This window comes from Orbicella franksi, chromosome 4 (genome assembly GCF_964199315.1).
Source record: "Orbicella franksi chromosome 4, jaOrbFran1.1, whole genome shotgun sequence".
NCBI classification, from domain to species: Eukaryota; Metazoa; Cnidaria; class Anthozoa; order Scleractinia; family Merulinidae; genus Orbicella; species Orbicella franksi.
In genome coordinates, this window is record NC_138148.1 from 11,007,477 (window position 1) to 11,032,070 (window position 24,594).

The 24,594-nt window shown below is 38.9% G+C and overlaps 3 protein-coding genes and 1 non-coding gene across 4 annotated transcripts in view; 2 read left to right on the forward strand and 2 right to left on the reverse strand.

Moving 5' to 3' along the window:
- LOC145484618 (uncharacterized) overlaps window positions 1–24,594 on the reverse strand; it is a 407,604-nt gene that overhangs the window by 335,463 nt on the left and 47,547 nt on the right. The gene's annotated exons all lie outside the window — the stretch shown is intronic.
- Window positions 1,903–11,311, reverse strand: LOC145484596 (uncharacterized). Its single transcript, XM_081463192.1, has 4 exons — window positions 10,358–11,311; window positions 7,519–7,617; window positions 4,072–4,571; window positions 1,903–2,269 (listed from the first exon to the last, which is right to left on the reverse strand). Exons 1-4 carry the CDS (start codon window positions 11,121–11,123, stop codon window positions 2,024–2,026), a joined length of 1,611 nt encoding a protein of 536 aa, XP_081319318.1. The 5' UTR covers window positions 11,124–11,311; the 3' UTR covers window positions 1,903–2,023.
- LOC145484659 (uncharacterized) overlaps window positions 2,475–24,594 on the forward strand; it is a 107,731-nt gene continuing 85,611 nt past the window's right edge. Inside the window, exon 1 of the mRNA XM_081463264.1 lies at window positions 2,475–3,943. Within this exon, the coding sequence (XP_081319390.1) occupies window positions 3,213–3,587 (375 nt within the window). The 5' untranslated portion in view covers window positions 2,475–3,212 and the 3' untranslated portion in view covers window positions 3,588–3,943. The remainder of the gene's footprint in view (window positions 3,944–24,594) is intronic.
- On the forward strand, window positions 17,579–17,651 carry Trnat-agu (transfer RNA threonine (anticodon AGU)). The gene has a single exon. It is a non-coding gene; the product is annotated as a tRNA-Thr (tRNA).

Genomic DNA, 24,594 nt, shown 5'->3' on the forward strand with positions numbered 1-24,594 from the left:
CCCATGTTGAGTAAAATTGGGGATTAATGTTGCACTACACTTGACTAATTAGAATCAAACAATTTTTTTAGCTAGATAGTGGGTGACAAGTTCAGTTTTTTATTATCATTTTGACGTGTTTGAACGCATGTCAGGTCAGTTGAGGAAGACGAATAATATCCTTCATTAAGAAATTTAGAGCAGGAAGTCCAGCGCTGTCGTGGAAATGTGTTGATGGCTTGACGGGAATAGGTCCTTTGCACGACTCGGTTACATTGTACAAAATCAACCATGACGGGACGCAAATAACACCGAGCGTCTTCCAAAACAACTAATTTTGTATTATTACAGCTGAACCTTCCTTTGTTTTGGAAGTTCCATTGTGTAACTTGCGTCCCAGCATGGCTGATTTTGTACCTTGTGACCGGGTCGTGTATAAGGCGTTTGAGTGTGTTGGTACTGGTAAGTTTTAATTCACAAAAAAAATCTCTCTTGCACGTCTTGCATGCCTATGTTCTGCGATTGTCGAAGATCGAATCGTTTGTGTGAATTCACAACGCATTTCGCCGTTTTTGCGTTTTTCTTTTTATAAAAGTTTCTTTCCTACTTTATTTATAGCTTGTAATTTGTCATCACTATAAATCAATTGCTTTCACTTTAGTCTGTTGTTGCTTCAATACAAAGCACATCGAGCCTGTCTTGGTCAGATAAAGAGACTCTATTCCCAAAAGAATCAAATCCACAGGCAGACACTTAAAGTTGAATGAATTGGCTAGAGAACTTCATGTAAACCCGGGTCAATTTATAAAGATGATGACAAGCCGACTTCAATGCAATCCGTTCAAATGAAAGCATTCAGGATTCAGACGGAAGAGAAATTTGCCATTCAAATGGTGATCACTATCACCGTCCTCATTGCTTAAGCTCTCCAATGATATTGTGCTCGTTTTCTTAGTCAGTTGACAAACCTCAGGTGTTAAATGAAGGGACTATCGACAATGAAGAAGTAGAAAATGAAGAACTTGGCAGGACATGCCCAATAAGTGAAAGAAAAGCGTCCAAATGCAGTGTTAAAAACGAAAACGTTAGCCCGAGAAAGGAAGTTCTCTAATCTCGAAAAGGAAACGCTTAGTAAAGAAATATCCAAACGTTGAAAATGAAACACTCAGGGCCCGGTTGTTAAAAGTCTGATTAGGCTATCCAAGGATTAGCTAGACTTTTGATTTCATTTTTCTAACTTTTCAGTGAAGTTAGATATACCGGATATCGTTAGTCCCTCAGTTTTGAGTTTAAGTAATCTCAAACCACACAAAACATAAGACTTTTATTCGAGAAAAGTTAATACAAAGGTTAACTTTTAATCCTGGGTTAGCGTTAACAACCTAGCCCAGAAAAGGAGCTTCCAATTAACCTCGAAAATAAAATACTCGGAGATTAAAGAAACTGCTTAAACTTCGAAAACTAAACAGTCAACAAGTAAATACCCAAACCTCTGAAATTAAAGAGAAATACACAAAATTTAATAATTAAATTGAAGGATGCTCTCCGCGTTACTTTCTTAGAAAATGAGCTTCAATTACATGACTGAAAAGCTGTAAACAAACGTAAACTTGTCAGAACTGAAGTTCCTTATAGGAGTTCGTTGTTGCAAGAGGGATCGAAATCAAAGTATTTCATTTCAAATTGTTTTATTTCATTTTTCCAGCGGCCATATCAGTTCCCACCTTTAAATATATATACGTGGAGGGTCATGATAGTAATAAACCATAATAAGCAGTGCGACCAGAGACCGAAAGACTTTTGTGTTTAAGTGTTTCGATTTTGAGTGGAAGGTGAGGCAAATTGAAATAAAATGTATTACCGGCTCTTGGGTTAGGTTATTTGCTTTTCACGACTTTACCATCCAAGAAATGTGTCATATTTTTCTTCATCTTTCCATTCCTCTCTTAATGAGGTTGAATTTTTCAAAACCTTGCTCCATCTAAAGTCTTTACGGCCAGTTTCTTTTAAAAAGGTAACTTTCAACTGTGTTCTACCTAAGCTGTCAGAAGTTTTCCTTACTTATGCATCGTTTTATTTTACCATGTTTTTCATTTTCGTCGAGTTTCTTGTTGTGGTGTACTTTGTACTGCTCAAGCATTGTCTCCATCATGTCAAAAACTGTCTTGTCGTAATGAACATGGTCTGTGCATCTAGGTGGATATGAATCGCTCAGTGGATACACGTCTATGACGTCAAATCCTGCTTTGCACATGGCTGACACGGAGTAGGCAGTGAAGAGGGCAACTCGCTGAAAGGAGAGGACGCAAAAAACAACAAAAAAAAATTGTTTAGTTTCTAACAGATGTAGCAATCGTGATCTTAATTTGTCTTTAACACTCTGTCTGTCTTTATTTTTATTGAGAGAGAAGGTATTGTCAACTTCAAGAGCATCTTTGCGAATTTGAAACGGTCAATAAAATGTGAAATACGTCGATGTCCTAAGACATATATTCCTCCGCCATTAAATTACTGCAGCAATGAAAACAAAATTACTTTAAGTTACTCTATTGATGCTGGTGGGATATGATATCACGTAGTTAGGTTATCTAACAAGTTTCAACAAGTCCGAGAGGGTTCCACAGATTACCAACTTTTTACTTTTTATTAACATTAATCTCCATCCGGAGTGGAAATAGGCTCAAACATTTGCTAAACTTGTTTGCCTCTTGGAACAGTAAAGTCGCGCGTTTATCCATGCATATTTTCCCACCGAATGGACTTTTTTATATAACCTCGTTATTTTCTCTGAATGTCCAGTGCCTCACAAACTGGTTGGAGATTTTATATAAATTTTTTATTAGCATTAATCGCCATCACTGAATCAAAAGAAACTTTCTTTTGGTAATAGGTGTTCTCACTTTTAGTGGGTTGCTTTCAGCAGTGCTGAGAGAGCGCTAGAGACCTTAAGCACCAAGACGGGAGATGGCGACGGCGACGGCACATCCGCGTAAAGGCTGGGGCGAGAACGGCGTCGCGTTAAGCAACACTGCGACGACAACCTCCCATCAGTTTTCAAAAAGCTTAACACTTCGAAAAACATGGCGTCTTTTGCAAAAGCTAGAGACGGGCTGCTTGTAGTTTATGACTAGGAAACAATAGACGATGAGGAATTCGTCCTTTTATGGGAACAAAACGTTTCAAAAAACTGTAGCTTCCCATCTAAAGACTACGAAGAATTTGACCTGGACACCATGGATCCTGCAGAATGTAAAGCTGAATTTCGAGTCGAGAAGAATGATCTTCCTTCTCTTGCTGAGGCACTCCATTTCCCCGCCACCTTTTACTGCCAACAACGGAGTGTGTGTGATGGCATGGGAGGTTGGTGTATGGCGCTGAAGAGATTCTCTTATCCATGTCGATACAGCGATATGATTCCTCGCTTCGCCAAACCTGTGCCAGTGCTTTCCATGATAACAAACACAGCAGTGGACTTTATCTACGATATGCATGGCTACCGCATTATGCAATGGAGCAACTTTTTGTTAGACCAACTGTCGCCAACGTCAGGACGACGGAAGATTGCAATCAGCTTTTCAGGTTCTGCGCATGACTGGGACAGAAAATAAACTTCCGCTATGCCGTCGGCGTGGCTCCCGTCCTGGTGCTTAAGGTCTCTAGCTTAAGCAACGAAGACAACGCCGTCTAGTAAAAAGTGAATTTATATTTTACAAGCGAAATTCGCGATTGTCTAGATCTGTTCCGTACGCCAATGGCTCTAAACACGTGCTTAAGCTAAATATGCAACGACGGCGTTCAATTCCAAATGGAAACACGAAAAATTAGCCGTAGTCGTCCACGTTCCGTAGACGACGCAGAACTTGGTCATTTCACGTTGTTGTTTTGCAGAGGACGGCAAAGAAATGTACAAAGATTTATAATGCACGTGCACAGCTATTGTTCTCCTCGTTAAACCTTTTGTTTAGTGACGTTCTCGTTACCGTCCTCGTCGTTTGTTGCTTAAGCTCTCTATTGTACAACATCAAAGTTTAGAACGTATACTAATCTGGCACCCCTGCACCCTTAGAATCTGACAAATGGAGGCAAACGTACCTGGCTAGTCACGAATCGAAGATCGGTTTTCTTATGGGACGCGTACTTTTCCTTGCAAATGGCGGTGGATGACTTCCAGATGATTTTAGCCTTATACTTTGGAACTCTCCCACCTGAGAGTTCTCCGTCCTTCAAAGCTACTATCAAGTCATCTATAAGCTTCTGATAAGTGCTAAAACTGACGCTTCTTACAAAATGCAGAACCAAGTTCAAAAGCAAGGTGGTTTCCTCTTGCTGCATTTCCGGCGTGCGAAGAACGTCAGTGACAGTTTTGATGACTTTTTCAGGTCTAAAATCAAGATTTCTTTCCTTTTTGATGTATAAGCCTTCGCTGTCTCTTCGGTAGACCCACACGTAGCTATTGTTGCATTTCTCATAAAGTAAATTACATAAGGGACGAGTCTTGACAGATTCGTACAGCAGACGACCCACTGAATCCCCGTAGACCCAAAGCGTTCCAGATCGTGTGTAATTCTGTGCCATCGACCAATTGTAAGATTCTGCTTTATAAAATTTTAAAAGAAGAAAGCATGTTAAGCAAACTAGAAAGTGCACTCCATAACAACGTAGAACCTTAGGAGAAACAATATGAAATGGCCGAATACTGCGGCAGTTTAGGTTCAAGGCAGTTTGAAACACGGCGGCAAATGTTCCGCATGTCTATTTGTAAATGAAAACTGAAAACTGAATGGCTTGTCAGGTTCGTAATATCATGAATGATATCAGTTCTTGATTGACGTTAGCGACGTCGTCGTCTACCCCTTACTGGTTTTGCTGATGTACAATCGCCGGGCCTCCAGAGGAGAACTCTGGAAATACCATATTAGAAAAGAGCCCAAAGAAAATGCGCACGCTGATCCGTTTAAAACAGTGTTTTGATTAACAAATGAAGAGGCCTCGAATGTGCTCTGTTCTGTTGTAAAGCACCTAGGAAGCTGTAGAGCACGAACGAAGTGTAAGGGGAAACACCAGACGCATTCGAGTGTTTCTACCGCTTCCTAAGTGCTTTACATCAGATTAGAGCACAGTCGAGGCTTCTTTAATTGTTTTATGATAAAGAAACCATTAATTTCCCCGCGCATTCGGCTGAATTTTCAAACTAAACTTTATTTTCCAAAGGAGGAAAAGTGGCCTCAGCGTGCATGTGCTCTCTGATAAAGCACGCTAAAATAAGCCATGGCAATCCTTGTGAGAATTGTTCAAATAATTTGATTGGCTATAGAGACAAAAGCTGTCAATCAAAAATTGGACTTCTGCCTAACTTTCGATTTCTAGTGGTTTTCGAAAAAAGAGCGATAACTTAAATAAGGATCTAAAGGTCTCCAGTCCAGAGCAATCCGGCCGCATTGTGGCTCGTGAAAACATACACTTTTTCAATGGAAATTACGAACAAGTAGTTCAAAGCTTGTGAATGAAAGTGCAAAATGCTGAGTTGTATTTGAAAGAAGCTACGGCTTGCAGTCGCTTGCAGCCGCTTGCAGTAAGATTTCCCGAACTAGCGTCAAAGTTGGAAAAACTAGACCACTCCCACTGGTTCTATTCCGAGTACAAAAGAGAATATCAGAGCAACCTTTCAACTGATCACTCGTCGGGTGAGCGTTGATACGAAGTTGTTGAGGTCCACTTCGCTGACATGACGGAGATCGCCAATAACCAAACGAGCGTTACTACACTGCATGTAAGTGTTGTTTGAGCATTTTTACAAAAGTAAAGCTTCTCGTCACAAACAGAGATATCTCAATTGGTGTTTTCTGTCATTGTTTTAGTTTTTTAATTATAATTTTTGCCTTCGTAACAAATACAATGTAAAGTTTTAAGCGACTATTAGATTTATACTGGTAATTGAACTGAGTGGAGTGCGATTTGGTCTGAAATCATTCGCGTGATTTCAAAATCGAACGAGCGCGCAGCGCGAGTTCGATTTGAAATCACAAGTATGATTTCAGACCAAAATTGCACGACACGGCGGTTCAATTGCCACTTTGTTACATCCATTTTGAAATCGCACAATTTTATCATCTTGAATTTTAGATTTTGGTGTATTGTTCCATTACCCGGTTTGCTGAAAATAGCGGAACCGGAAACGCCTTTCCGTCTCATTTAGTATGCAAAACGATGTCATGTGACGAAAACTCATTCGAGCATAAGAAAGAAACAAGCAGTTCTAAAGTCAGAACGAAAACTGTCTACTTCATGCATAAAGGTTCAATTCTCGTCGCCTGAATCAATGATGGAAGGCCTTCCTTTCTTCTGTGGTTGAGGCTGAGACTTTTCGTTGTCTTCAGAGAAGGAATTTCAAGGTACATCCTGTGTAATTCTGCAACGGATTTCTTTTGAGTTGTGAAACTCCCTCGACTGCACGATGCCCAGTGGGTAGCTTTCTTTATTCTTTTAAATACCGTTCAGTGGTGCTCTGCACGATTTTAATGGATTCCAGCTCGTTATCATCTCCGTTTCTTTTTCTGACCTCACCGTGAAACCTAATCAGGACCGTCAAGTTCTTGCGGCGCCATTTGGACTAGCACCAGCTTCGGAAGACGTTCGTTTATTCACTGTTTTGTGGAGTGGGGCGTATTTTGACTATGTTTATTCACAGCGACAGAGTTGAGTTCTTGAGTTGCTTCGTTTGAAACTACCGGAAACCTGGAAACATCTACCTTCTTGAGATGGCTCTGAATTTGATGTTGTGTGGTTTTCGTTTGTTTATGTTTTACTGGACTCGGTATCATACGGATCTTGAGCAGATGTTGAAGAAAAATCACCAAAATATTCGTCAAAATGGACACAAAGTTGGAAACTTCCATTAAAGTAGGTCTTCAGCCTGAAGGAGCTCATAATCGTCATTCAGAAACTGTAATTAATTAAATATCGTCAATTTTTTTGGAAAAAAACAAAAACATAGTTTTGGCAATAGAAGTTGCAAAATTCTCCACACAATGGCTTTTTGCCTTTAATTTTCCTGAAATTTTATTGATTACTTTAAACTAACCTCGAAATCTGATTGGTTGTTTTGCTTTACTGCCCCATTCCATTGACTAAGAAAAAGATGCGATTTAGAGCAGAATATAGTGCGATTCATGAATAAATCGCACCACTGAGAGCCAATCAGATTGCAAGGATTACCAGTGATTTCACATGAAATGGATTTAATAAATACCAAAACAATTAGATCATGAGCTGGAGATTTCTATGCGTGATAGTCGACTCGGGCGGCGCCCTCGTCAACCAGCATGCGATAGAAATCTTCAGCCCATAATCTAATTGTTTAATAGAAACACGAGTGGAAGTTTGAGAGAACTCGAAAAAGTTGTGGAAGCACTCGCCTGTCGGCTCGTGTTCCCACACATTTCTCGTTCTCTCAATTTTCCACTCGTCTTTCTATACATGTAACTCGATAAAAACACAGTACGCGTTTTCTATTTCTTGAGTAAATCATTTACACTGAACCTTTAAGATATGGCATCCACTTGTCATTTTTCCATTGACCGAATCCATCCCATAAATATTTGCAGGTTTCAGAACAGGAGGCAAGGTCCTTGAGTTTGTCTGCAAGAGAAAAACAACGTAAATATACTCCATTGGTAATATTCGACTCTTCAAAGGCTGTTAAACTAAAACAACATAGTTAAGATCGTAATATTATGGCTGTAGATATCCCCAATCTATCTACCACGTTCTTAAAGATCTTATTTATTTTTTGTAAAGCCTGTGAAAAAAGGTGGGTGTGCGTCTTTTCTTGAATTCATTACATTTATGATCACACTCGTTGGTCTCCCCTCGCTCAATTGGCAAAGAGTGAAGTTTACCTCAGCTGCAGGATTTCCTCTCTCATGATAATCCTTCATAATTAGTTTTGTCAACCAGTGTCCGGAAAGCAGAATGATTAGAAAGCTGGTGTCTTAGAGAAGATAGCCTCGCAGGTAGACGCTATTAGGGCTCGTTATGCCTTCTTACCCACGAACGTCTGCTCAACAGAGCAGTCACTTCCGCTCGCTGACGGTTAGCTTTCGTTTTGAAAGAACCAATCAGTGTCCGCCTACTGTGACACGGATGGCTAATAATAGACTGTGCAAGAATGGAAATCATCACCCGGCGAAGTAGTTTCCGCGAAATGATTTACAATAATTGTTCATCTGATTCATGATATTCCATGTTCTATTTCTATGGAAGAAACTCCCCCAAAAAATTGTTCGGAGTGATTTAGTCTGTTTTCTTTGTGCATGTTCGGTAAAAGTGCTACGGACATTCGAGGCCTAATCAAAAGTGCGAAATGTTGTTAACGGAGTTACACGACTCCTACGTTTCGTCACATTTGTACATTGGCCCTTCTCTGTTCGATCTGTCGACCTTTCTTTGCTTCACACGTCTTTATGAAGAGCACTTCATGCTGTGTTATAAGGAGGAATTTTAAGTAGAGTTGAGCCGTTAGATAAGATAAGATAAGAGCTTTATTAACGTGTCAAAGTCGCTAGCATACAATGTATACTAATTGGGGACAACTAACTACGATAACTTATCTAATAATTAATAAAATATGTGCTGTAGCATACTTTTAGAGGTCATAGGTCTGGCTGTTGTCTGCATGTCGCTTCGCGTGTAATTTGCCATGTGCTGATGCATTGTTTAGGCTCATTTCTATTAAACAATTGGATTATGAGCTCGAGATTTCTACCTCGCATGGAAATCGAGAGCGAATAATCTAATTGTTTTAGTGTAATGGTCGGAGGTCTTTGCCACGACCTCTAATCCACCGCGTACCACTAATAACAGTTATTGAAACAATGAAACTAGTTGTGCGCTTATTCTAATGCAAATTACACTGAGAAGAGCATCAAACCCGCAGGGACGTTTTCTTTTGCTTTCGGGTCAAGTTCTTCAATTCAACAGTGAAAACAGACTGCTTATCACAGTTAAAAGAAACTGCTCAGTTTTCATACATGACTTGGAGAGAGTGAATGAATTTTCACGCTTGAATTCACATGTCAAATTTTCATCCAATAAAGTTGACTGAAGTAGTTCTGTATCGGACAGTTTTGTCTGGTCAGTAAAATTCGCTCACAGAATGTTCACTTCCATCACTCATTTTGAAGAGAACAAAATGTTGCAGCAACAAAATTGTTTTTGTCATTAACTCGCATTGATTTTGTCTTACGCGTTTCTAGAGGGCCGTACGCATTTCTAGTAGGGCCGTACGTGTTTTTCCGGCCCTATCACTTCGACGCGTACGGCCCTCATACGGGACCTTTTTTCTTTGGTTTTCCAAGGAAATTGCGCGCGGGGCCGTACGGGTCATATGATAATAATATTTATTGCATTCAGTTGACAAAATTATTTTTGCGCCGTGAAATGTTGTGCAAAGTTTGAAGTTGTAATAGGAAAACAATTTGTCAGTCTTTGCTAATGACTCGATTTTTATACCCTAAATTAAGTAGCAGAAAGCGAGGAAATCCATTAACGGAATCCTCAGAAATGATCTCAAATGATTATACCAACGATGAAAGAGGTAAACTCGACTGAAATTGACTCATTTTTTAGTCAAAACTAAGAAAAAAAAAAAAAAAGAGGGAGAAACACAGGATTATGTGCCAATACAGCGCCCAGCCGCAAACAATCAAACAAACTCTCACAACTTTAAATCAATTGTTTAAAAATACGTACAGTGACGTTCCTTGCATTTTAAAGCAAATAGGGATAAACTTGTGCAGATTAATCGTCGATGGAAGAGTTAAAAGGGCAAGGGTTGACGATTGTCGCTAGTTCACCCACGAAAATTGATCAACAGGACAATTTCATCTACCGTTTCGCGCCATCACCGTGGCAGAGGGATTCCAGTACGTTCCTTTCCCCTCACCCTTGTACCACGGTGGAGGTATTAGTTAGCTTGTACGTCCAAGGGTGGATTAAGGTGGTTCGCAACATTTGCCAACATTTTTCAGCATTTGCACTTTGAGAAATTATTACTGCCGCTCTTTAAAATTGACATTACGGTAATGGCATCAAACAAATGTCCAGTCATTTGTTAAAAAATTATAATTATTTTTCATATTTTTGACATTAAGAGAACCACCTCAAATTTTTCAAAAACTTAAAAGGCTCTGAATCCGCCGTCGCATTAAAAAAAGGCAAAAAATTGCATTTAATATTTTTGATACCAAGATTATAGACTGATTTGAAATGCTAGAAACCGTTAAGAGCTATCTTATAGTCTAAGTACTCTTTGTCTGACGTATTTGTGACAAAAAAAAATATTCTCGTCCTGTACAAAGTCAAACAGAAATCTACTTACCAGAAAGAGGGACTTTAAGCTGAGCCCTAGATACAGTTATGTTTAAAGCAAGTTCTCCGTTTGCGTGTTTTACCAAGTATTCGTCTAAAGGACCTACAACTCCATTTCTCTGTTCACGTGCCTGATAGTCACCTATGATAAACCAATTACGAGGTGGGTCTTTGAAGCCATCACAAAGACTATAGTCAAGGTAAATCATCAGCTGATAGACACCAGGCTCCGTGATGAGAAATAGAGCCTCGTAAGTTCCATTATTGTGATCGAAAACAGTGGCCGCAATGTTTGTTGGGCCACGTACGTAAACCCTCCATGTGTCTCCACCAATCAACTTCGTTCGATTGTCTGAGGTTTTTGACTTGATGAAAACCTTGCTGAACTCTCCCGCTGGTCTAATATCTTTGAATATGATCTCACTTGTTGCAGCGCTGCTTCTATTGGTTTTGCTCCAATGATCTTTCACTAATCCCCAGGCCATATTGTCAACACACGGCTTAATAATGTTCCTCCAGTCTACGCGTGCAAGACGCTGACGAAGCCACTCGTGTCGGAAACCTTGCAACCGCCTCGAAATTGCCGACACTGGAAGTCTGGAAACTTGCTTTGGAGGAGGAACTCCGACAAGAGAGGGGGCGTTGTTCATCATGTCCGTGAAATACAGCAAGCAGAGGAGAAGTAGTACACCGAGGCAAATAGAAAAACAGAGGAACCGCATAATACCGGGCACTGGTTTGTTGTGGTTCTTGGGAAGCTGGGAACCTGACGACATCGTCTTAATAAACTAGATCACGCTGAAAATGGAAGAAAAAGGGCAAAACTTGATTAGGATTATAAAGGTTTGCTCAAAAAGAAGACGGTTTTCTTCAGTTTTCATTCTACACTCAGTGATTGTTGTAATGACCTCAGACCAATATTCTAGCCAAGTAAAACCAAAAGCATTCGTAAATCTCGTGCACGATTTCGTGCGCTTCACGCCGGTTGCATGTATTTGCTATGGGTAGATTGTATCTGTTCATTAATTGATAATCATCGATTAGGATATTCAATCAATCAGGATATCTAGCTTTTAACTTTGGTCCTCAATTACGACAATGGTTGCAGTCTTGCATAATAAGATATGAAGTTGTGTTTTGAACGATAGCATTGCCACCAAACATTTCTCACTGGCATGTGAATTTTAATTTACAGTATTTAAATCATGATTTATATTCTTTGTAAATTACTATTTACATGTTGGGATTGTGTATAATAAAATTACAGCAAATTTAAAGCTATTAACACAGCATGCAGAGCACTGTCCTTTTCTACAATGATAATTCGAAGAACATGAAAAAAAATTAACACATTTTACGGGCTTAAGGTTACCGTATACCTTCAGGGGTGTCTCGCGTCCAAGCGATGTAGCGCGTCCGGTTTAAGCGGTAGGTACCTAAACGCCTATATCAAATTAAAGTTTATAGAGCTGGCTATCAAACTATACCGAGAATTTTGAAATGAAATGAATTGCCAATTTTTTCAGGGCCACTAAATGCGAGCTTCTAATCACCTTTTGGAAGCTACAAGTCAAAGCGAATTTTGTTTTTCGCCACTTTAGTTTTATCCCCAGTTTAAGGACAAAAAGCGCTAAAAAAGCGTGTCTGCGTTTTGCCATATTCAATTGCAGTAAAAAGTTACAGAACATTTTCGAAATAGGATTCAAAAAATGTGAAGTGATCGAACAAAATTCGTTCTCGGAGAAAAAATATTTCAAAACAAACAATTCGCAGACATTCTTTTGTTTATTATATGTTAATCTAACTATTGTCCAAATTTGAGGGCAATCGAAGAAATTCCCTTTGAGTTGTAACTCTTTAAAGTATCTGCTTCAAGCGAAAAATTTATTCGAGAAAACATACAGCGCTAAGAAAAATCTCTTACGTCGCAAACAAACTCCGCCCACAAACACCTTCAACTGGGTTCTCCGATCACTGAGCCAATCAGCGTTTGGAAAGTTTTTCCTCGCGGTGGAATTTACGCGTGAATCTCCAAAACACTTTTGTGTTTCGCAATGCGCCCAAGGCGGAGAGATAATTTTTCTGTAGCTTGGTTTTTCTTGAAGCTGGTCTGGCAAAATGGGAAGACGGAAAAGGATACGAACGCTAGAGAGGCTGGGCGAAGAAAACAAACAAAAGAAAGCGCGGGGGAGCAAATCTGCTTGGATAATATTCCAATGGATCTCAGTGAGTCAGACGATTCATCGGTATCGGACTCAACAGAAGAGTCATTGTAAAAATCGCTGTTATCGCTGTCAAGTTCCCAAATTTTTACAGAACCTTTCTCTTCTCTTGACTCGATCTTTTTGCCTGCTTGATACGATAGCCATAGCTTCATCCGCGAGGCCAATTTTCGCTTCTTCACTCCGAGACGTATTTTCCTTCGTTCTTCGCTGTTTTTGCGTTTTCAAACTGGTCCACGGAGTTTTCCGTGGTCCATGTTTACTTATAACTTAATAGAATTACACCTAATACGAAAAATGCTTGGATTAACAATGCTGATCAACTGAGTAGAGGTGAGTAGCCAGCCAATTCGTGGTATCCATATAGGTAATAATTCCCGCGAAAGTCATCTCGGTTGATTGGATACACGTTATAGGGCTGTCAATCAAGAGGGAACTTTTACTTCCGGCCATAGCGTAAAACCTCCATTTCTCCGCCAATATTTAGTTTTTTTCAATTTTTTTTTTCCAGAAATTAGAGATTACTCTTCGACCATTTCTTTGACCCAAGAATCCAAATTTGAAGAAAATTGCCGATCTGAAGGCATACGGTAACCTTAAAAATTATCTACATTGTAAAAGAACCTTTTAAACTGCTATACTAACTCATGCAAAAAACGTTTATATACGTAAATAATTTAACCAAATGCTGTAAAAAGTCCGAAAATGTTTTGTTTGTAACCCTGTAAAAACCATTTAAATCAAAAAGAGAGCCTGAAAGAAACATATAAAGACCATGTAAATGAAAAAAAAGGGGCCTGTAAGAAAGTGTAAAAACCATGTTTTTGCAAATGCAAAATTGAAAGGGAGCCTTTTAAAACATGTATAGACCATGTAAATGAAAAAAAGGGAGGCTGTAATAAACATGTAAAAACCATATAAATTAAAATTTAGAGTCTGTAAGAAACATGTAAAAATCATAATAATGAAACAAGGGATCCTGTAAGAAACATGTAAAAACCATGTTAATGAAAAAAAAAAAAAAAAAAAAAAACCCGGTAAGAATCATGGGAAAACAACGCAAATGAAAAAAGGGTGCCTGTACGAAACAAGTAGAAACCATGTAAATAAAAAAAAAGAAGCCTGGCAGAAAAGTTTAAATTCCATTTAAGTGAAATACGGACCCTGTAACAAACTTGTAAAGGCAACGTGAATGAAAAAAAGGGAGCCTGTAAGGAATGTGTAAAAACCATGTAAAGGAAAAAAGGGCTCCTGTAAGACACAGGAAAAAAACCATGTGAATAAAAAAGGAAGCCTGTAAGAAACAACACTGTGTCGACGAAAAAAGGAAGCCTATAAATGAAAACAGGAGATTGTAAGAAACATATGAAAACCGTGCAAATGAAAAAAGAGGAGCCTGTGAGAAACATATAAAAACCAGGTAAATGAAAAAAGGAAGCCTGTTAGAAAGATGTAAAAACCATGTAAATGAAGAAAGGAAGCCTGTAAGAAACACATAAAAACCATGTAAATCACAAAAGGGGCCTTTAACAAACATAAAAAAAAATGCAAAGAAAAGAAAGCCTGCCAGAATAATAAAAAAGCCATGTAAACAAAAAGAGGGAGCCTGTAAGAAACATGTAAATACCATGTAAATGAAAAACGGAGCCTGTAAAAAACATGTAAAAGTAACGTAAATGAAAAAAAACAGGGAGCCTGTCAGAAACACATAAAAACCATGTAAAGGAAAAAAGGGAGCCTGTAAGAAACACGTAAAAACCATGTAAATAAAAAGGATCGCGTAAGAAACATGTAAAAACCACGTAAATGAAAAAGGGGCCTGTAGCAAACATGAAAAAAAAAAAACAAAAAAACATACAAATGAAAAACGGGAAGCCTGAAAGAAAAATGAAAAAAACAATGTAAATGAAAAAAAAGGAAGCATCTAAGAAATACATAAGCCATGTAAATGAAAAAAGGGAGCCTCTAAGAAACATGCAAAAACCATGTAAATGAAAAAGGAAGCCAGTAAGAAACATGTAAAAACCATGTAAATGAAAAAAGGAGCCTGTAAGAAACATGTAAAAACCATTTATGCTCTATGTTATTGCATCTATTTGTAACTCCTTTATAATACAATGCAGAGGCTGCGCGTGGTTTGCTGGGAAGAACTGACAAAAACATCATTTGCCATTTTTTGGCCACCGAGGTGGCCGTTTATTTTTATAACAATAAACTTTTACTCTGAGAAACATTAAACAATCAAAATCATTCCCAGCAAAGGTGGGGGAGTACCCGCACAAATATTCAAAAAATAAAATTTTCCCTATCCCAAGGGAGGGTGGGTGGGAAATTACGAACTGCGTGTAAAGCACGAGTGTTTGGGAAAAGAGGACAGTAGCCTGGCCTCGTCTGCTTAAATATAGGTTTTCCAAGGACCCGGATGTCCCCCCAACCCTTTGCTGGGAGACTGGCACTAACCAGATGCATAACACCATTTATTCCCCGGTGGGGTAAATAAATCTCCTGTAAATGAAAAAGGGAAGCCTGTGAGAAACGTATAAAAACCATATAAATGAAAAAGGGAGCCTGTAAGCAACATGTAAAAACCAAGGAAATGAAGAAAGGGAGTCTGAAAGGGAGCCCGCAACAAACATGTAAAAACACTGTAAATGAAAAAGAGCGTACAAAAAAAACGTGTTAAAACTATGTCAATGAATAAACGGCGCCTTTAATTAACATGTAATAACCATGTCATTGTAAATGAGAAGAGAGAGCTTGTTAACAACATGTAAAAAACATGTAACTGAAAAAAGGGAGCCTCTAAGAAACATTTAAAAACCATGTAAATTAAAAATGAGAGTCTGAAAGAAACATGTAAAACAATGTGAATGAAAAAGGGAGCCTGTACGGTGCCCGCAATTTTTTATTTTTCTTTGATTTTTAGAGACATCCACTCTTAACAGCTAATCACTACACGACGGAGAACCTGCTAACATCAAGAAAGCTCACAAATTTGAGCCAACAACACCCAACATGTCGCAACACATTGTAACACGGTGGCCAAACGCACGCAACATGCTGCGTCCAACAATGTTGCGATATGTTGCGTTGACATGTTGCGATCGTTTGGCCGGGGCTTTACGCAATTGAAGCAACCAGGTGGAAACAAACATTTACAACCTACAGTCGCGCTCGGGTGACTTAAGTATGTAAAACAATAAAAATGCAAGCAAGATATAAATTCCCAACCATATTTATTCGTTGTAATAATGGGTAAAAAGTCAATGGTAATGTTTTGAGAAATAGGTGCTGGGTCATTCGAAATATAATATTGGAATATTTTATGTGTTTAAAAAATGTTGCCTTTTTTTACCGTTGTTGATGTGTACGCAGGTACTGCGTTTCCTAGGAACTAGTTCTTCAGTGAAATATGTGTAAATTACTTGACCGTTGTTAAACTGGAAATGGTGCCATGTAATCTAACTATTTTGAAAATGTAGTGTCTACTTCAATAATTTGTAGCCGATTCTTGGTAGGATGCCTTGTTACATTCATGTTCATGTTGATCAGCTAATTTCCCCGAAGGTCGCTTCAACAAGTACAAACTCAAACAGCAAAATTCGTTCATGCTTGAAGAGTATGTTTTTACGACCGTTACGTTGCACTTTTTCCTTCGTGTTAAATAGTCCTAAACCACACTAACTGGGAGCTATATCTAAAACAAAACGGAATGGAATAAAAGCAGCAAACGGCAAAAAAATGTACCACCGCGTCCCACTGTGTTCAAGTACTACATAATGAAATTCTTTCGTTTCATGTGGTAAAATACTTCGATTGTTTCTCTGAAAAACAAACGAGCAATAGAAAAATATTCCATGTTAGTTAAAATTAAGCTTAGTTATAGTTGCCAGAGGATCCGGATCATTCGATATAAACATACCGTCGTCTTATGAGCTGTGAATCCACGTTCACGCTGCCATAGAAGCTAAAACAAAAGATCAGGTTTTTCCAACCCCACAGCGGTTTGCTTCCCGCAATATTGGCTTCAGGATATATCACTTTCCTTTAGTAAAACCGGAGCTGTGGACCTCTCCATATCGCTCAATATCGCCATATTGGAGTGATTCTATGATCCTAGACGGCGAAGCAATTGTCAGTTTGCTCTAAAATTTGCGGGGAAGAACGCAAAAAGTGAGCGAACAAGCATCAAGTATTCGAATGGCGAGTTACGAGTAGCGTCTGCTCAAGATGCTCTCGAGACGCGCGAATTATCATTATCTTTCTTGTTCCTTCGCACACGGTTCTTAATTCCTGACGAATTTAAGAGTTAAAGAAAGACTCTTTGCAGTTTGCTTCCACCGCAACATCATGCTCCAATATCCCTGATCAGCTGTAGATGAGTCAATGCTCAAATCTCAACGAATGACCGCTTTATATGATAAACTCGGCAGTTAAGAAATTTTGCCAGTGAGCAAGTGTCCTGCCTGACAAAGTAAACGCAGGGTTTGATCGAAACCATCGCTCGTATATATATAAATATATATATAACTAACTGCAGACAGTATTAGAGAGAGAGAGAGAGAGAGAGAGAGAGAGAGAGAGAGAGAGAGAGAGAGTATAGTAAGCGGAAAAAGATAGAGGAAACATAAAGAAAACGGGAAATAATGATAATAACAATTAATTACAACCACTTTTTTGCAAAATTCAGCCTTACCGACTGGCCTTCGCTTTCAAACTCCTTTGAGTACATTCCGACTGTAAAAAGGTTCCAAAAATATCTTCATAGCTCAGTTGGTAGAGCATCGCACCGGTATCGCGGAGGTCACGGGTTCGAATCCCTTTGAAGCCCTGATTTTTTCAGGCTTCTTCTTTCCAATTGCTTAAATTGGAAAATTTACTGCGATGATCATTCTTCACTATCATCTACAACCGCAGTTCATATATGAATTATTTCATAAAAACTTCACATCATCTCACTCCTCACGGGAAGATATGAACTCAATAAATTGACCTCGCTCCCAATGTGTGGCTTCATAGCTCAGTTGGTAGAGCATCGCACCAGTATCGCGGAGGTCACGGGTTCGAATCCCGTTGAAGCCCTGATTTTTTCAGGCTTCTTCTTTCCAATTGCTTAAATTGGAAAATTTACTGCGATGATCATTCTTCACTATCATCTACAACCGCTGTTCATATATGAATTATTTCATATAAACTTCACATCATCTCACTCCTCACGGGAAGATATGAACTCAATAAATTGACCTCGCTTCCAATGTGTGGCTTCATAGCTCAGTTGGTAGAGCATCGCACCAGTATCGCGGAGGTCACGGGTTCGAATCCCTTTGAAGCCCTCATTTTTTCAGGCTTCTTCTTTCCAATTGCTTAAATTGGAAAATTTACTGCGATGATCATTCTTCACTATCATCTACAACCGCAGTTCATATATGAATTATTTCATATAAACTTCACATCAACAATTAATTACAACCACTTTTTTGCAAAATTCAGCCTTACCGACTGGCCTTCGCTTTCAAACTCCTTTGAGTACATTCCGACTGTAAAAAGGTTCCAAAAATATCTATTCAACGCTGAATAGTGGGGCGAATGGTTAATGATCGATCCTTTGCATAAAATGGCGCTTGATTTTGAATAACAATGCTCTGAGCATCCTTAACCTCGTACTAATATTTCCAGACAAAGGCTCACAAAGGAGTTTTCAAATGAATGTGAAGCTTAAGTTGTATAAATTTTGATTCCAAACGGAGTCTACCATCAACTTTCTTTAAAGTTCTTTGCTAACCTCAATTCCCTTTCTTGAGTTTTTCAAGACTGAGAAGAAGGCTTTCGCGTGAGTTTAGCCCGATGGGTCTGATATCGATAATTATAAGCTAATTGCTCATTTCGTCAATGGCGACTTGCAATTCAATATCGGTCACCTTGTTATCATTGAACGCTCTCGACACCAACCTAAAAGGTATCAGTATACCCCACAATTGACAATTTATAATAAAAATGTTTTAGGCTTTTTTGATTACCGCGTCATCATTTCCACAGTTTTTGTGTATTTCTCTCAACACAACGGAAGAACCCCCCAAAGATCGGCCCGAAGAATATTTTCCTTCGTATCTCAAAACGAAAATTTCAGCAAGTGAAGCACACCTTTTGAGTTCGGTTCCTACGAGTTCTCGACACTTGTTTGTACCCAGATTCCTTTTGGCTTCAACTCAAGTTTTTAGGAATACAGCCAGTGCCGGAAAAAACAGGAAGTTGTGTAGCCGTAGTCCTCCCGTTTATTAAACCACAAAGTCAACATGTTGTACTGCTATTCCCTCCTACAACACATTTTCATTACATTCTGCAACGATTTTAAATCACACTATCACACGTTCGCATCTATTTTGTTTCTCATTGTTCGCATATACTCGTCCTTCGATGACGTCAAAGGTTAACTCATCCCGTTCTTCGCAATTCCTCCGTCGGGGCCGTGGAAAAGGCCAGTTTTACGTTGAAAATTCATAGAAAATGAACGAATTTTTTTCGCAGTGGGGATCAGAAAAACAAGGAAATTTATATAGGCAAATAAATACTTTGGAGTTAATTGATCTTTAAGAGTATAACATATGAAGACAATATTGGTTTAACCTTCGCTTGTGTATTACACGTGGTTGCTCACCCATTTTTTTCGTTTTAAAGAGTGCCTGCCTGTAAAAATCAGACAAATTCTTAATTTCGCGGCAAGGGTCGAAAATTCGATTTCGCTCATATTCTTATGGTAGATAGGCTAGGGCACTGTTCGGAATTGTATTCAATGAGTTCTAGGCTCAGACTCCAAACAAACGAACTATTTAATGAACCAGCCACGTAATCCGGAACATACAATAAACGACGAATCACAATGGCTAAAGAAGGTGAAGAAGCTAGACTCAAAACTCCAAAACAGCGGTAAGGCTGGCCTAAAATCTTAAACACGGCAAGAAAAATACAACAAAGATGAAAATCTGCAAAACTACGACAGCGAAGTTCAAATGTACGCACGAGCACATTCTGAGCGACGATTGGCTAATTAAAATTACCTGAAGTTACGCGCGCGGACAAAAACTCATACTAAGGCGAGAGGGAAGATTTCAGAGTTCGTAAAGTTCATGCAAAACAGGCACGACAAAAACTACTGGATGGTTTTTCTGGCAAAATATCCTTTTATTTCAAAGAAATATGCAAATTACTAAATTCCGTTAAAATCGTCATTTGACGCACCATTTTATTAAGCAAGTCTGAGAGCCTCGCATGCAAAACCACATCATTCTTCCGTCTTTAAAACACTCAAATATTTTTGTGCAATACTTAAATGTGTACTGGGTTGATATTCGGAAATGTTGGGTTGTCTTTTTGGGAGCAAAATAATTAAATCTTGAAGACATGTATTTCATTCACTTAATAGCGGAGCTCCGGCGGCCCGAAGGGCCGCCAAGCGGAGCCTCATACTCACATGAGAAAGAAAAGGTAACCCACGAATGGATTTTCTCATGGTTTTCATGGCTAGCAGTATTGCTCGTGGGCGCGTACGCATGACGACGACGACGATGGCGGAGTTGCCCAACATAGCGGCCATACTCCAGCTAATAGGGAGTTTAAGCAAATCACTACGGCTGGTGCTACAACGGCTGCCGTGACTGAAAAGGTCTGGGGAGAGTACGTCTCGGTGGTCTGCCAAATTTTAAGTTTAGCGAGTAAAGCGAAATACAAAGATGAAAGAAACATCGTATAAGGAGTTTAAAATCTCTTTTATTCAGTTTCTCATAGCCAAATGGTTTCGCTCAAAGGACGATGGCCGTTATTCGCCTTCCTAGGACGAAAGCGAATGCCATACACTTTGTACCATAACAATTTGATGGATGAAATAATTTCAGAGACAAATATCTCAAAGAATATTGAGTGAAGAGCACAAATATATCGATACTCAAAGAAGCAAAATAGCATCGTATAGTTATCCAGATATCTTCACTAAACCCTCAAAGCAAACTTAACCGAAGAAAAACAACCTCGTGCTCAACACGAATATTTCACTTGACTCACTTCGCCATTCCAACACCTTTGCGAAAACTTATCATCAATTCAGGATACGGATTTACAAGCTTATGAGAGGTAACCTTGACACAATCTTGGACGTAAATTGAGTTTAAAGGATATAGTATCCAATGGAATTCTTAAGATGCCGAGATATCCGTTGAAAAGGGCCAGAGAAGCGAAATAAACCCGACGTAGTAGCCACTACGGCATAACATCCCGACTCACGTAGTCAGATTTCACGCTACGGCTGGACGCAACCGACGTACATGCGCAGTGTCTCATTTTGGAGGAAATTTACTTCCGGCAGCCGTATCAGCGCCAGCCGTAGCGATTTGCTTAAAGTCCCTAGTATCTGCTAGCGGAGCCCCATGCTCATATAGGAAAGAAAAGGAAACTCATGAGTTGACTTTCCCATGGTTATCATGGCTAGCGGTATTGCCCGTGGGCGCGTACGCACGACGACGACGACGACGGAGTCGCGCAACATGGCAGCCATACTCCAAATAATAGGTTGACAGAGACATGCTGCCTTGGTTTACCGTGTACTTCTTTGATTTTAGACATCCATGTTTTGATCAACTGACACCTGTCAAAACAAGGTATCCGCTGACCAGTATTACGTGACCATATCGCGGGCTTAAGTTTACAGCTCATCGAAGTGGCGTGTTTTTTTTTAAAGTTGACTGCTGATCAAGTTCTGGTTTTCGTTTGGATCGCGGGCTCATCTCACGTTAACTTGTTGAATACAGGGTGGATTGTTCGGAAGTCGGTTAACGCTAACCCAGGATTAAAAGTTAACCGAATTATAACTTCTTCTATACAAATGTTTTTTGCTGCTTTGTTTGGTGTATATAGTGATTATTAAAACTCAAACTGAACAGAAGGCCAAACAATACACAGAAAACCTCAACGCAAAGTTACAAAACTCAAATCAAAATCCTACCTTTTCCGGGGCTAACTTAGTTTGGCCCTTAACAACCCGGCCTAGGAGCTACGCTTTTAGGCTGGCCTAAATCTATATATTAGGTTGAGATAGACATGCACCCTCGGTTTGTAGCGGAAGAATGCCATTTTTGAAGAAAAGAAAACTCATTTCTATTTGTTTTGTCGACAAACGATAGCGGAGGTTGATCTAATGTTTTTAAGATAGGGTTGCACTGAAGCAAAAAAACAGAAAGCAAGAATTAACAGGCAAAGAAGTAGCGAAGAAGATCGCGAAAGAGAGCGGGCCAGCGCTGGGGAAGGAGGCGAAACAGTACTGAACAATGAGCGAGTCAAGGGCTAGAGAAAGGAAGTGTAATAATACCAAACAATGCCGTGAACGAAAGCTAACGAAGGCTGTAGAAAGGAGGCGAAAGTACCCGACAAATTGACCCTAAAGACTGCAGAACTTTCCAAGCATGTTTTAAATTCGCGCGACGTGATGCTGTGTAGCCTGCGTCGCAGACAGTCTAAACCGCCGGTATTTCGGGGATGCTGTGCAGCGGTGCAAGAAAAGTCACATGATATGGTCAGGTGATGAACAAGAGAAATCAAACGTGCCTGAGTGTTAAGAGAAATTTCAAAACGGTAAACACAGCGGAAAAAAGTGGTTGATTTGTTGATCTATCGAAAAGATTAGTTCAGTTCAGTCTTCACAACTTTTGCTGCACGTTTCTACCTGCCAGGAAGATTTACACTGACCGAACTGAATTGCCAACTTGTGGTAAGTGACTTTTTTGTGGCGTTTGCTATGAAAATTAACAAGTTGCCACGGTGATATAAGCTTATTTTCAATTGGAATCCTTTTTAAAGTCTTCCTTATTTGAAGCCATGCTGTGAGACATTTTATAAATTACATCGTTTTAATTTCGCTCACCTCTAAACAATAATACGTGAGTGGCTTTGTGGAGGCTGTTGTAAGTTGTAAACAAATTAAGTTTTCTGTCGATTTTCGTCGTCAACTTAAATTAAGCTTATAACCTCACGTCTAAAAATAAACTTAACTAAAACCGTATTTGTAAACACGGCCGGGCGAGTTTTGAAGTTTTCTCTTTGTTAGTTGGCACAGCCGCTTCTTAGAAGACTAAAATCTCTTCCTCTGTTGTTGAAAACCAAGGAAGGTAAACCATTTTAAGCCGAAGCGAACAGGATTTGCTAAATTTACTTTTGACGTTCCTATCTGAATATTTGCATATTGTGATTACAAAGTATGGAGATTTCCTCGTTTGTCAGTTCAATTTATTTGGTTTGGCGAAATGCTTGGGTGAATTCCCAGGTTAATTTGGTTGAAGACTGGTAAAGCTACCGCCGATAAAATGACTGCAAAGCTAATTTAAGCCGTCGGCAAAAATACACACTGTAATCTTCAAATTTAAGCCTGAATATTATTAAACTTTAACACTTCAAGCTTAAACGAATTTTCTTTATCCTTTCTTTTATTCGGTCACCTTTCCTTGAGAAGGGATTTGCTGTTGATACTCAGATGTAGTGATATGCATATTGTGTTTATAATGTAGAGTTTTATTTTGTTGTCTGTCCAATTAGTTCGGTTTGGTGAAATGCTTATATAGTCCAAATGTCGAGTAGACGATTATGCATGTAAATCCTGTCTGCAAATAAGACTCTACTTTGATTTTGATGTGCTATTTCATTTTATTAGTGCCACTGCTTTTGGTTGGGGGTACCTGGGCCCTATTTTCTTAATGAGAGGTTATTCCCCAATGCAGTATTTACACTTAATATGAAAATGTTCCTCAAAAGTGAGATAGTACTAATGAGACAAAAAAATAAACAAAAAAACAACAACAACACCAAAAAAAAAAAAAAAAAAAAAAAATGCGAAGAGCTTTACTCGGTAAATTGAACAGTGTAAACGACATTTACATACTTAAAAAAAAATTAGGGCGTACAGGTTCTTGCCCTGACCATTTCTCGGTAATAAAAATAACTTTTACATACATATATACACAATTTAGTTGTTGAGAGCGCTCTCCTCTCTCCACTCTCTCTCTCTCTCTCTCTCTCTCTCTCTCTCTCTCTCTCTCTCTGCTCTCTTCTTCACACTAATTTTTTTATTAATTAACTGATTAACCGAATGTCACTGACTGTTTTCTTTGTTGTACATGCATGCTTTTTTGCTCGTCGAGTCGCACAAAGCTTCAGTTTCTTCCTGGCTGTTTCCTTTGTCCTGTCCGGTACCAATTCGTTTGTGATATAACTTTGTGAATTCTCTATTCTCCTTAAATTTTATCTCGTCAGGGTGATAGAATGCACTCTCAGAGTGTCCAATCATTGTTTTCAGTCGCTACAGTTTTCAGGAAAAAAGCAATAGTTTTCTTAATTTACTTTTACTTTGTGTTAGGACCTTTTAGCATGCCCGTAATTGGTCCATGGGCATTACGGGAGAATAATTTTCAAGTAAAGAATTAGATCCATTTTAGTGTTAAGTACTTTTAGATTATTATGAATTGGGCATTTATTTTTATTTTTTTATTTTAGTCGCACGTGATGTTTTATGATTTTACTGACGTATACCATGTAAATGTAAATAATACACTAGAATTAGCCAATCAGAGTGTGCATTATAACTGCTTTAAACACAAACCATATATAATAAATGTAACTATGTAAATGATATTTTTATGACAGAGAACTGGACAGGGCAAGAACTTCTCCTTCTTTTGTAAATTTATATATTCATTCCTCTCAGCGCTGTCAAAATGTCTCAGGAACCTTCATTTTTGATAGTCCATTATTTTCCAACATACCTAGCACAGAAGCTCACCAAATCCTAACTAATAACCAACATGTGTGTATCTCTGGCCTTTGCTGTGTACTAAGTGTATATTCTGTTATCCTGCCTTAACTGCTAGAGGTAATTTTGACAGAGTTGTTTCGACAGTTTCAATTTCCAGTAACAGCGCTACATGTAGCAGTGTTATTGAGTATGAACTTTATGGAGGGTTTTATATTTTATTTTTTTATGATTACAGAA